At 44.4% G+C, this 13,953-nt stretch overlaps 1 protein-coding gene across 1 annotated transcript in view; it reads right to left on the bottom strand.

The window, feature by feature from the left end:
• Positions 1-592: 592 nt before the first annotated feature.
• The window catches only part of PIK3R4 (phosphoinositide-3-kinase regulatory subunit 4), a 44,849-nt gene continuing 31,488 nt past the window's right edge, over positions 593-13,953 (bottom strand). Inside the window, exons 14-20 of the mRNA XM_080934898.1 lie at positions 11,864-12,028; positions 8,698-8,909; positions 5,495-5,626; positions 2,699-2,799; positions 1,767-1,855; positions 1,574-1,682; positions 593-1,040 (exon numbers count right to left, since the gene is read on the bottom strand). Coding sequence (XP_080791024.1) covers positions 870-1,040; positions 1,574-1,682; positions 1,767-1,855; positions 2,699-2,799; positions 5,495-5,626; positions 8,698-8,909; positions 11,864-12,028 — 979 coding nt within the window. The 3' untranslated portion in view covers positions 593-869. The remainder of the gene's footprint in view (positions 1,041-1,573; positions 1,683-1,766; positions 1,856-2,698; positions 2,800-5,494; positions 5,627-8,697; positions 8,910-11,863; positions 12,029-13,953) is intronic.

Genomic DNA, 13,953 nt, shown 5'->3' with positions numbered 1-13,953 from the left:
AGTGGTCATGCCAAGCTTCCGAAGTCTACATGGTCTAGTTGGAACCAACACTGCCAACTGTGACCTTTCTGAATGACAAGCTTTTCCTCACACTTCTGTAAACTGTCAGGAACCAACGGGAGCGATGAAAATGTGCCGTGTACCTAATAGCAGTGCTCCTCAGACTATCTAGTCAGCTGGGTTTATCTCCAGGTAACTATTTCCCAAGTGGAATATTCTGAGCAGAAGAAAAAATGTGAAGAGAACTAATCTGCATAAAAATAGAGATCCATTAGCTTGAAACGTTTTGCCATACTGGAAAAGCAACTGTGGGCCTTACAAAGTTTGGAATGTTTTTACCTGGAGAGTTCTTTTTCTAGCATTTAGTAAATAATTACCATTGGAAAATGCAAGTTGGCGAGAATTTCTGGCAGATCCTGTAAAAATGGTGTCCAGGCAGAGCCACACTGCTCTTGAGCTGATAGAGAGGAACTCAAGTGTCCAAGTCCAGAAGCATGGCTGCCTAGCAACAGCCCAGGTAAGAGCTCATCCCCAAACAAACCCCAACTCTCAGGATGCTTGAATAGAGTTTACTTGCAGTGTGAATACGATTTATAATAACAAAAGTGTTTACATAACGGCTTACAATCATTTCCATACAGAATAAACTGGCACCATATCATCTTCCTTTCAGCACTTCTCACCTGTCCGTTCCACATACAGCAAGCATGCCCAGGCTGTGCTATCTGGCCAGCTCTTCTGATATGTACATGAAGAAAGTCACCACTCCCACATCCTTCCCCCTGTACAGACACCCCAAAACCCATGTTTCTTCTCTAGAAATCCCTTTTATCTTGAATTATGGTACAATTCATACAAGTCGGTGGGACCTATTTCCACACCTTCACAATGCCGTCTCTAGAAGCAGTCACAATGAAGCCCTGAGTGGTCTGGAAGGTGGCAATATCTGTGATGATGTCATGATGTCCCACAGGCAGAGACTCCGGGCCCCTCCGAGGGGTGTCATCACTTGGTCCAACCTTCTGCTTATTCTGAATTTCCTGTTTAGAGGTTCAAAACAAAGGCTTGAGATTAAACCTGTGCCTCAGTTCCTAGTCATCAGACTGCGGGCATAGCCACTTATCCATGGGTCAGTATAGTCTGTGTGCGTATTAACATGGATATTCTGGCATTTTTAAACATTGATGGGATGCTTACTCTGGCCAGAACATCTGATATTCTCTAACAATGCTTTGAAGGGCAATCAGGACTTCGGTCTCCTTAGCTCTGTGACCCTGGACAAATGACTTCTGTCCCCAACTATCCCATCTGTAAAAGGAAAGCTGTAAGGTGCTTCTTTAATGTATTTCCCGTGACATCCCATCACTGTGACAGCGGTGAGTGGGGTGCAATGGTACACACCTGTAGCCCTGGCACTCAGGAGGGAGACACAGTATGGTGACTGAGCAATGTGGCCAGACCCTGTCTCCATGTCCACTCTTCCCACCCAGAAGAAAGAAAAGCCAAATACATTTCCTAATGTCAAAGAAATCTTGAAATAATCTTGTTCAAAGCTGTTTTTTGTGCCCCCCACCTGGACAACCTCGGTGCCTTCTATTATCTTCTTGTAGTAGGATACGGATGGGGAGCCTGTACTTCCCGCAACAACATAGGACCTCTCTGGGGAAACCAAGTCCCAGAACCTAGGGGAGAGGGAATAAATGGTGAGTCAACAGCACATTAGAGCTGCCATGTTTCAACCTAGGGCACTCTGCATGACACTGCACCTTGTTTTCATGTCCGAGCCAGCGGTTAGCAGGATTGGGTTTCCATCTGCAGGGCTGCAGTAGATGCCATGGACACTGTGTGGTGAGGGCTTGAGAGACAAAAGCACGTGGTGACATAAGGACAGCATCATTTCAGTAGAGTGAGTTAACTGTCAACAGCTATACAAGCACGTCATCCGTTAAGACACATAATCTGTGGAAATGGTCTCGTCTTTGGGGGAACTTCAGGATCTAACTGAAGGCCTGGAGGCATAACTCAGGGCAGAGTGCTTGCACAGCATGAGCACGGGCTCCAGGGTCCCTCAGGCCGAGCATGGTGTGCACACCAGTGCAAGGTCAGCTTGGGCCACACAGTCCGATCCTGTCACAGTATAAAAGCATCACTTCAGGGCTTCTTTGCATGAGACCTAAGGAGTGTGCTTGTGAAACCTTTCCGACCTGAGCTTACTTGCAAGACACTCCTGGAAACACAACTGCTCATACACGGTACAGATGCTCCTTAATTTGCTTTGGGGTTCTGGCCCAACACTAGTTCTGATCTAGTAGTTTACCCTCATGGAGCTATGTATGCCTCAGCGCCACACAGCATCACAAGAGAACCAGAGCACGAGCCTGGGAAAAGATCAAAATTCAAAGCATATTTTCTAGTGAACACATATTGCTTTTTACACCACTATGTAAAGGCAAAAATCCTAAGGATTTTTGGAATATAGTCTTAAATTAGTAGGCTTTGCCTAATTTGCGTCTACCAGAGCTCCAATGTGAGATCACAAACAGCCAGTGGAGCAGACCCTGCAAGCTAAAAGAACTGGAAAACATACAGCAATGATCACATGACAGTCATGGGATTAACACAAACTAGATATAATGAAATTCATGAGCAATCCTGCTGGCTAAAATGCCTAAACATGCTTAGGATAGAGGTGACATACCTGTGACTCGGACAGTGGAGGTGCAGTGCTGGCCCAGAGAGTCAGTCTCCTGTCTCCAGTCTCCATGTCCCACATGGAGACTTCATTGTTACCCTGAACAGCTGAGAGACAAAGGCAAGAACTGTTAGCTGCTCTTTCACATCTTGGTAGCACTTGCAAGGCCGCCTGCGTCTATTTCCATCCTGTAAGAAATACTAATGCTCTCAATATAACAGCAGGACTTAGCAGCAGACTGGGTGAGTAAAAATGCTCTCGTAGCCTACCAGTGTGTGTATATATATATCGCTCCAGCCAGGTCCTGAAGAGACTATGGGGCAGAAAGGCAGATCACATAGCTTTGCCCTCAATGTACAGAATAGATGGAGAAGGAAAAAGACAAGACACATGAAAAGCATGATGAAAGAAAGAGCTGCAGAAAAAGCAGCACATCTCATGGGCTGTGTCTAAATGTCTTCACCAGGTCTGAAAAAGGAGGACAGATGCAGCGGCAGGTGGCTGATCTCAGGCAGAATACACTGAGTAGGCAAGAAATATACTTGAAAAAAAGCCCAGGGTGTGTGGTGGAAGGGTGTGTGTGTGAGAAGGAAAAGGCAGCAAGAAAAGCAGAGCATGGGCCTGACACAATCTGTGCATTGGGTAATGATGTCCGTGGGGACAATAGTGACAACCGGACCAGCCACCTATCATCCACATGGCAAACAGAACGAGTGAATCCTACTGGGGCGGGAGTTCCCACTCTGGGAGGGACACTAAACAGACGAGTGTAAATGAGCAGCAGCAATTGTGAGGCTGGAACAGACGAGGGGGTGGCAGGAAAGGCTCAGGGGTGAATGGCACATTCAGTGACACTCAAGTTTGACCTGCATGAATCGCACTCTAGGCTCCTGTACTCCTGGTCCTACAGGTGTCTGACCTGTAGCAATCTAAAAATTAAAAAATGGCCCCCAAATAGTTCAAGATCCTACTCCTGAGAACCTGAAAATGTTGCCTTAAATGACAGTGATTTTCAGATGTGACTGGGGACCTTGAAAGGGGTACGTTACTCGGAATTATTCAGTGGGCCCTAAATGCCATCAAAAGCCTGCCTGTGAGAGGCAGATTTGTGACCAACAGCAATGGGCCTAGGGGTTATGCTTCTGCTCTGAAGAGAGACATTAGCCAGATAGTAAACGAGGCAAGCAGGGAAATCGTACAGCCTCCAGTGAGACCCTGACTCTGCCCACAGAATGCAGCTCATAAGTGAGCAAGTATGAACAGACTCGGTAGGGAAGAAAGATCACCTAGTGCAGCCTGACTCTATCCTGCACCTCAAAACTCACTGCTTGGGATTATTAGAAAATGGCTCAATTGGTAAACTGCTTGCTTACTCCACAAGTCCAATGACCCAAGCCTGATCCCTAAATCCAAATAAAAGGCCATCTGTAATCCCTGAGTTCCTACAGCCAGTGGCTGGTAAAGACAAGAGATTCACTCGGAACTTCTAAGGCACCCAGCCTAGAAGACATAACTCAGCACAAGAAACAACATGACCCTGCCTCAAAGTCAAGGGGCAAAAGTGACTCCAGGACATGCTCTCTCCCTCTCTCATACATGCGCTCATGCACACAACTGTTCCTCTCCAGGTGGGCTTTTCTATTCAATATCTTTGTAAGCTCCAATAACCAGACCTCCCAAACACCTCCTGACACTCAACTACTAAGCACACCTCTTAGGTGATGCTGACCTCTCTGCCTTTAAAGAGAAACCCTCCTTGTACAATCTGCCTTGTTGGAACCCTGACTGGACAGAAGAGCTCACAGAGAGCCACTTGGACAAGGTAGCTGGCTGTTACTTGGTGCATTGGTCAGTTTTCCCTTTGCCATGATGACCGAGCAGAGTGACTCCAGGCTTTATTGTAGCACAGTCTCAGTCCGTCATAACAAGGAGGAAGAAGTAGAACAGAGTTAGCTCATGCCACAGTGCCAGGAAGTAGGAGTGTGTGGAGCAGTTGTGCTGGCTGCCTTTCTCCTTTCCCTGCTTTTACTCTAGTTGGACCCCACAGTGTGGGCTGTCGTGAGAAAGCACCGAAGGCAAACCTAAGTCTATCAAAGCTCTCAGCCCTCAAGCTAGGCTGTACCACCAGACTGTGTTTGATTTGCACCTCAAGTTCTTGAGTTATAAGCTACTTTCAACCATACTTTACAGATAAGGAAATTAATTTCAAAGATATATCCAAGTGAGGCTGGAGATATGGCTCAACAATGAAGAGCACTGGCTGCTTTTCCAGAGGACTCAGGTTTGATTCCGAGCACCTATAAGGCAGCTCCCAATTGTTCCTAACTCTAGTTATGATATGACACTCTCGTCCAGCCTCCAAGGACTGCACATACATTGTGTACAGACAGGCATGCAGGCAACAACCTAATATACACTAAAAGATAGCTCAGGTACCACACCAGCACAGTGAGTGCCCAGTGATGGAAAGGAAGAGAAACACGGATGTGGGTCAGAAAGAATGGCAACTAGAGAGGAGTCCACATCTCTTCTTTCATTTCTAGGAAGATCCTGACAGTTTTAACAAAAAGTAGGCAGAGAAGCTTGGGAAAAAAGAAATGAAAGATGAGAGACAATGGAAGAAGGGAGTGAAGTGGAGGTAATGGCCGATGGCACTGGTTTTAAACTTAAAACACAATGGCGAGCAGCTTTCACATGAAAACACTTAAATCAAGCATATGGTTCGGATGCAAAATACAAACTCTGGAAGAGCAAGAGCAATATCACACAATACAATTCCCACGTGTCAGCCCCACACCTTACCTGCAATTACCCAGGACTGGTACAAGGGGTGCATGGAGAGGCGCCGGATGCGAGCTCTGGAGGGATGACAGTGACTGGAAATTGGCAACTGGAACCTCATGTCCCAACACGCCATGGCACCGCTGCTCGTGCCTCAAATTTAAAAGGCACAAACAATTAAAACATCAAAGCAAAGTGCATGGCGCTGCATTCACAACAATGGCAAACACTGTCACTGCTGGATGAATACATTTTTTAGGTTCTGTTTAAGGTGGGGGTCTCATTATGTCACCCTGGCTGGACTCAAAATCCCAGAGATCCACCTGCTTCTACCTCCTTAGAACTGAGATGAAAGCAATCCGCAACCATACCTAGCCCTGGATAAATGTGTTTTAGAATTGCCTTGGTCACTTTAGAAAAGGCTTTGTTGCCAGGCCTGGTGTCAGAGGCCTGCAATCTCAGCTATTCTGGAGGCTGAAGCCTACTTGGGCTAAAGAGCAAATTCAAGACCAACCTGGGCGACTTGGAGAAACCATGTTTCAAGATAGAAACTAAAAACAAGATTGTGGCTACAGCTCAGCAGTAAAGCACTTGCTGGTTGTGCACGATCCCAGTACTGCTAAGAAAGGGAAGAAAAAAGGCTTTACTCCCATGAGGCTGTCTCCTAGTTTCAAACAGCGCCATAGTTGTCAAATAACAGTAATAACATGCTTATCACAATGCAATTACAGTAGTCTAATGAAGGCAAATTTAAAATGAATAATTCATTAAATACTGACATTGTTATTAGCTGCCAAAGGCACCCACAAAACCAGACTCTGTATAAAGAATGAAGCTTAATTTGGTGAGCCGGAGCATTCAGACTGTCTGAAGAGCCTGCCTATCTCTCTATCTCTCTCTCTACCTACCTACCTACCCACCTATATATCATCATCATCACTGATACCCAGTGATCATGGCAAAGTCCAAAGAGGAAACAGCTCTGTGTCTGTCAGTATCTTCCAATCATCTCTATGTGTCCTTTGTTCCAAAACCTTCTGCAGATAGGTTTGGCTGCCCAACCACAGCAGAAAACGGGCTGAGCACCCACACGATCTCCCCCGTGGCATTTTACTACTAATAAAGAATGGACCCTGTGGTAAAGAACCAAGCGGCTGAGCAGAGCAGAGCACATTTCTGGGTTGGTCCCCAGTTCCACAGTAGAGATGGACTGAGGGCAGTTGGGTCTCCATGTCTCTTTGCCATACTCCATGTCAATGACAACAATAGCCATGGTGGCACCATTGCCTCCTCAAAGCTGTGCAGTTCCTTTGCAAACTTGCTAGCTATGCACTATCCACTGTTATGAACTGCCCTGGCTGCTGCATTCTTTCAATATGTACAAATTAATGCAGGAAAAGGTAGATATTTAATGACGATGCTGTATAAACTAAGGAATCCAGAAATCTAAACTCAAGTACAGAAACCCTTAACTCTTCTGGGTATGAGGGAAAGAAGAAAATACATATTTTCAAGGTGCATATTCAAAGCACTATGCAGGGGAGGGGTCTGGGATGTAGCTCAGTTGGCAGAGTGCTTGCCTAGGATACAAAGTCCTAGTTCCATCATGAGCCAAACACTGGGGGAGAGAGGCAGGAGGACCAGAAGTTCAAGGTCATGCTCAGCTCAAGCCCAGCCGGGATGCATTAGGACCCTGTTTCAAATACAAAAGAAAACAAACCCACACACAACTCTGGGAGAACGGTGAAGAAAGGAGACAAGCAGTGCAGGGCAGGTGACGTGAAGTTTCTTAGAAGGGCTATGCTTCAGTGACACACAGAACTGTCAGTATGATTAATGACGATGTATTACGTATTTCAATTACTGTAGATTTTAAATAGCTTTTATCACAAAATATGTGAGGTAACAGATTTCCTAACTACCCGGTTCAGTCATTCGTCAATATAAACATGTATGAACATACCACACACTAGATACACAGCAGTACTACAATTAGAATTAGGATTTTCTTAAAGCAGCAATCCCACGCACCAGGAGCCACCTTAGAAAACCCAAATTAGACTTCCTACAAAAAACTACTTGTAAATGTTTATGGCAGATTTACTCAGAAATGCCCCAAACTACAAACAGTCCCACTTTCCAGCTAGATAATGGCTGCTAAGCACACAAATTATCTGTTAAAAAATGAAAAATAACTTCAAACTCTGCATACATGAAGACAATGGAAAAGCCTTATAAACTGCATGTTTAGTTAAACAAACATGCACTGTGAAATTCCATGTCTGTGGCATTCTGGAAAGGCAAGATACAGCGGATGAGTGGTTTTTTCCTGGTTAAAGACACCAACAACCAGTGCTACTGCGGCTGTGGGGGAGGGGAAGCCCTGGTTCATAGCTGCTGGGAGAACCAACTGGAACAGTCACACTAGAGTATAAACAATTCAGAACTCAGAAACCCTTCAAAAACAAACTAAAATAGACAATAGATAGCCATGCATGTCCAGCCCTAGGGGAGACAGAGTGGGAAGATGGCAAATCAGAGGTCCACTGCTCCACCTTCCCACTAGGCCTGTGGTAGATGCTTTCAGGTCACTAAATGCTCAAAGCAGCCTTTGAGGGAACTCGCTCCATCCGAAGATGAAGATACTGAGACTCAGAGTTAAGTAGCTTGCCTGAGGTTCCTAGAATACAAAACTGTTGTCACTTAAATTTCTGTGAATACCAGCAACTTTTAATTACTTCAATGACTGTAAGACGAAGGCTCACTGAGAACAAGAAATTCTGTTTATGACACTGATTTTACCCTTTCACACAATGCTTTGTGGTTTTTAAAATGCAGCCTCAAGTATCCAAGCTAGAGAGAGCCCACTATGTAGCCGAGTGCCCTGAACTTCTGATCCTCTCGCACTTCCTGCCAACCACTGTGACTGGAAAGGTGCACTGCCATACTGTGCTCAATCTAGCTTTTACACTGCTCTGAGTGTAGATCAAGAGCGGATGGATGGTCATGGCCTTAGGCATACTAGGCAAGCACTGAGCACTCTCAGCCTTACATAAGCCTCCTAATAAAAAAAAACTGTCAGACATTATATACAACAGAACAGAACAGCTACAAGCACAAAGGAGATGGAAAACCCTCAGTAGGGAAACAGGAAAAGCTGGCCTTGGCCTTTACACGATGCTACTTGCAGGTATTGTGGCATCCCAACACAGCGGCTGGCTTACCTATGCATAGCCAGCACTGGTGGATGTCCACGGCAAAGGAAGTGATAAGGCCTGACTTTAAGTCATGCTTTAATGTCCACGCATTGCTTGAAGACCTGAGATCCCATCCAACCAGAGAGCCATTCACCGTGGCATAGGCGAGAACAGACTGCGCCCCGGAGTTGAAGTGATGCATGTCCACTACACATCCATCTTCCTTCTGGTCCAGAACCCTACATGGACACAACAGGAAATACTCAGGCTTTTCCTGTCACTGAAAATGGAGCTGGTTCCTGCTCAGGATAAACTGACAACTATCCATGGCTAAGAAGGAAAAAGTGTGCAGTTGGAGTGGCACAAACTTTAATCCTCGAACTTGAGAGGCAGACACAGTAGAGGATGGTTTCTGTGAGTCTGCAGCTAACCTGGTCTACATATCAGGTTCCAGGACTGCCAGAGTTCAGATCCCAGATTAAAATATAAATAATAAATAAATAAGGTCATTTTACCTCAATAAGATGATTATAGCTGGATTTTTAAAAGATAATTCCAGATACAGAAAAGCTGTAAAAGTTTCTATACACTTTTTATTCAGTTTTTCTTCATATTGCCATCCTATATAACTGTAATATTTATCAAACTAAGAACTCAACCTTGTTGCCACACTAATTAGCATTGTGTGAAACCCAAGGATTATTACAGACATGAAGCTAGCTATGCATCTTTTTTCATACAACTGTCTGGCATCCTCCAATGTACCCCAGGCAGCCCATTAGTGATCTAACTGCATCCTGCCTCTCCTGTGGCAAAGGCCGATTCTGTTCTGTTCCAGAGTGTCACACAGTTGGAACAAAGCAACAGATAGATGGCTTCTGAGTCTGACATGTTTCATCAGCAAAACCTGATTCATATTTGTCAACGCTCAGGCCCTAAGCCAATGATTCACATTCACGTCTTTGTACTGCTGGGTTCTACTCCACACCAGCAACACATAAGCAGTGTTGTTCGTTTCAAGCTGAGGCACTTGTAAAACTACAAAGAACAACATAGGGCTGAGGGTGTAGCTCAGCAGCTGGCGCTTGGCTGTGGCTAGCATACAAGAGAACTCGATCCCAGCACTTCAAACCATGACAGGAGGGGGAAAGGGAGGGAAGAGAAAAAAGGACATGACTTTAAAGTCACCCAGTAACGGGTATTTTAGTCTTGAATTGTATACACCTCTGCCACATATTCTTCATTCTTAAAATGCAAAAATCATTCTTACTTTCTGACCATATTGTAGGCTACAATTTGCAGACCTGTTTCAGACAAACATGTACAGATATCCTACTTCTGACTATACTTCCAAAACAAAAAGGTCATTTTAAAAATATCCAAATATTTTAAGATATCAAATGGTTTGTTCCATATATTATATACAATATATATAATATATACATTTTTCTACAATTGTGTGTGCGTGTCTGAGAGTGTGTGTATGCATTTGTATGTGTGGTTTTATGCAGTGGTATCAGAAGCAGGTCCTTAGAACTCCCGGAACTGGAGGCACAGGCAGTTCTGACTGACCTGACATTCATGCTAGGAACTGAACCTGATCCTCTGTGATTAACTGCGGAGCCATCCCTCCAGGCCAGATCTAATGTTTAAGAAGCATGATCACAGTTAACATGGCTGAACCACACAAACAGTGAGTAACTAAGGCCAGGTGACTTTGGAGGACACTCCAGTCGGGCCCAGTGGAATCTAAACATTCTAGCCAGGTCTGCCAACCCAGGGAATCAAATACCGCTTAGAGAATAGCCCACAGTGAAGAGTGTTATCAGCGGAGAGAGATGCAGACCCTGTCTTCTCTTTTACTGTCCATCCTGTGACCCAGGGGCACCATCATCACACCGTATTCTGCCAATAATTGGAACAAACTCGAAGTATGTATGAGAGGTCATCCTCTGCTGAAACAACTTCAAGAAAACTAACTGGCAGCTATTTGTTGTTAAAATGTCCCAGGCTAAAACCATTCAAATATATTGTTGTTTATGTTGAAACTATACACATTTTTTAAAATGCAAAAACAAAGCAAAACAAAACAACAAAAATATTCTAGGTGCAACAGATACTCCTTCTTACCTTAAGCTACGGAGGGCCTCAAGGCAGCCTTTCACTACATTAAAGTCTCGTTCTGGTTTCTCTGTGTAATGCACGATTACTTTCTGGCGTGTACTTTTCAACAGCCTGCTTTAACACAGACTCACATGCCATTAGTGAGCGCCCCCAATCCGTGTGTGTGTGTGTGTGTGTGTGTGTGTGAGCATTTGTATACACAGTGTGCTCTTATAAGTCGGAAAACTACCTTGGGTATTTGTATTCAGGCACCTTTCCCATTTTGTTTGAGGCAGGGTCTCTCGCTGGCCTGGAATGTGTCTGGTACACAGGCAGGCTAGCCGGGCTGCAAGCTTCTAGGGATCCTCTTCCATCTCTCAGTGCTAAGATCACAGGCGAACACCACTTCCTATTTGTTCTAGAGATGTGAACTCAGTTCCCCTTGAGTGTGCTTTCCAGAACCAATGGGAGAAGGAAGAACTGACTCTTGAAAGTTGTCCTTTGACTCACATTTTTCTTTTAAGCAAAAGACAGTTGACATAGTTACTTGTCTCTGAAATCCTTAAGCATAACATTGGCGGGGAGGGGAGCGCTTACTTTAACTTATTTTACATTATGGTTAATCTTAAATAACTATTAATTTACAAAGAACTGAGATTCATAAAGAAAACCAGTTAACATTTTTGTTGTAGAATAACAAGCAAATCTTCATCTAAAATTTATTACCAAATTTAGATAGTTTATTGCCAAACAACAGGCATGGGTCTCTTGACTGATGGACACTTGCTGTGCTCTGGCAGTTGGACAATCTGGCTGTGTCATTTAGGAAGATTCCAGACTAAGACGATCAGGTCCAGGGCTGCCCCTGAGCATGCTAACAAACTGCAGGAGTTACTGTGCAAAGGCTCTGCCCTCTAAAGCTAAGCAGAGTTGAGTGTTCTGGGTCAGAAGCAGTTTCCTGTACTTCAAGGCTTACAAGAGGCCTGTACAATGGAGGAGTTCCAGTTGACCCACACCACACTGAGGTGTGGGAAGGTGGAAGCTACCACACAGTGCACTACAGTGGAGTTAAAGAGACGACAGACGGTACCTGCTTTGCAGAGGGTGGATTTTAGGAGACTTGGGTAACTTAGAAGCCTCAATTCCAAGAAGCTGGACAGCACCATTATCAGACGCTATGGCCAAGTAGTGGGAGCCTTGGCAAAACGTTAGTGTCTTGACTCGCCCTCCAATTCGGCTGTATGTAAGAATAGACCTGAATGAAAGGAATATGAGATCATTTCTGAAACAGCCACAGCCATTGCTGCAACACTGTTTCCCACGGTTGTTAACAGTTATTACGGAGGTCCATTTAATCCCCCAGAGTCCATGTGCAAATCCCCTTCTCTTCAAATGTCTATCTTCGAGCATTTCTGTCCTATTGTAGAGCCTGAGCTGCCCCCAAGTCCTGAACCAATCAATTCTCCCACTAGTGCAGCACCTTCAACCCCATATCTGTTCCCGTATGACCTCTGTCATGATCATCCAGAGCCAGTGCCTTCCCTCGAAAGCATAGAGAGGCCCAGTGAACCATCCGCACGGGCAGACTTCCATCCCGATGCTCAGCTCACACACATGCTAACCTCTCATGCCACCCCTCATCCTTCCTCACGTGCTGCGTGCTCTAAGTATCTGATGTCCCACTGAACGTCGGCATTACTCCTCACATCGATTGTACATATTATACTTGTAAACAAAAATAGAACATCTGATATTCTAACCTATCACTCAGTATCACTAGCTCAATTCTTCTTACTAACAGCTTAAATGTACATTTAATAGCTACAAAGTACATTTAAAGCAGTCTACTCATTGCTAGTGTAAAAAAATGCAACTGATCTCTATATAAAGACCTTTTGTTTTGTTATTTAATGATTTTTTTCTTATACTAGATCATGCTGACTACTAACAAGGTTTTACTTTTTTCCATATTTGTATATATATTATACGAAAGTGTGTGTGTGTGTGTGTGTGTGTGTGTGTGTGTATTCTTTACCTATGTACCCTGGCTAGACCCTCCAGTACAATACTCAGTAGAAATAACAAACATGCCCATTCTTCTTTCATTCCTCAGTGGGAAGGCCTGCGCTCAAGTGTCAGCTGTGGCTTGTAGATTGGCTGTAATTCTCCATTACTCATCTACTGAGTTGATTTTAAGCGTTGAATGGTGGACCTCATCAATACATCCCCAGGCTCTGCAAAGACCAGTGTGTCGTTTCTACTTTTATGCTGTGTGCTGAACTAGCCTTGCATCCCTGGACGATCTGTTCTTGCTCGCGGTGTGTAGTTCTTCTCAGACTACAGTTTAGTGCACTGAGGACTGTCACATCCGTACTGACTACGACACAGGTCTATAAGCCCCAGGAGATGTAAGATGGCTGTGATGTCTCAGACTGCTCACAACTGTTCCCTTATTTCTTGGCAGCCCGTTTAAATATGAGTAATTCTTTAAATGTTGAGTGGAGTTCACCATGAAGTCCTCGGCTGGACCTTTCTCTGTGAGAATCACCAACTGAGTCTAATCTCTGCTGTTTATGTGTCTACCTCCTCCTCTGTCACCTTCAGCAGCTGTGTCTTGCTACAAAGCTGCCCATTTTGTTCTAACTTTTGGCACATAACTATTTACAGTGGTCTTTTATTTCTGATAATAATATCTCCTTTTGAAATTCTGATTTGTGTAATGAGTCTACTTGCACTTCTTTAAAGCAAAATGTTTGTCTCGTAATGTTTTTCCAGTTTCACCCATCTTCAGAGGAGCAGGTTCTGTTTCCACTTTTATTCCTGTGCTTCCGGCCTCTATCTCACTGTCTCCTCTTCAGTCCTTTCCCTTCCCCTTCCTCTGGGTTAGGTCAGGTCTCCTCTTGCTAACTTATTACAGCTGATTGCTCATCTCAGATCTTTTTAAGAAGAAACACAGATTAAAACCTACAGACAGACATTTCCTAACCGTCAGGATGCTGTGTTTTCATTTTACTTCAGCTCAAAGTCTTCCCTTTGAGCTGCTAGCTATCAGCCACATGGTGCTTCATCTCCACATACCTGGGACCTCACATCCCTCCATTGCCAACACCTATTTCTTTCCACTACCTGGAGAATAGACTTCATAGGCTTCGGTGTTTTTAAATTTATTGATGCTTTTTC

This window comes from Micromys minutus (assembly GCF_963924665.1).
Source record: "Micromys minutus genome assembly, chromosome: 21".
NCBI lineage: Eukaryota > Metazoa > Chordata > Mammalia > Rodentia > Muridae > Micromys > Micromys minutus.
The sequence above is the reverse complement of the archived record's forward strand: the minus strand, read 5'-3'. Positions and strand labels throughout refer to the sequence as shown.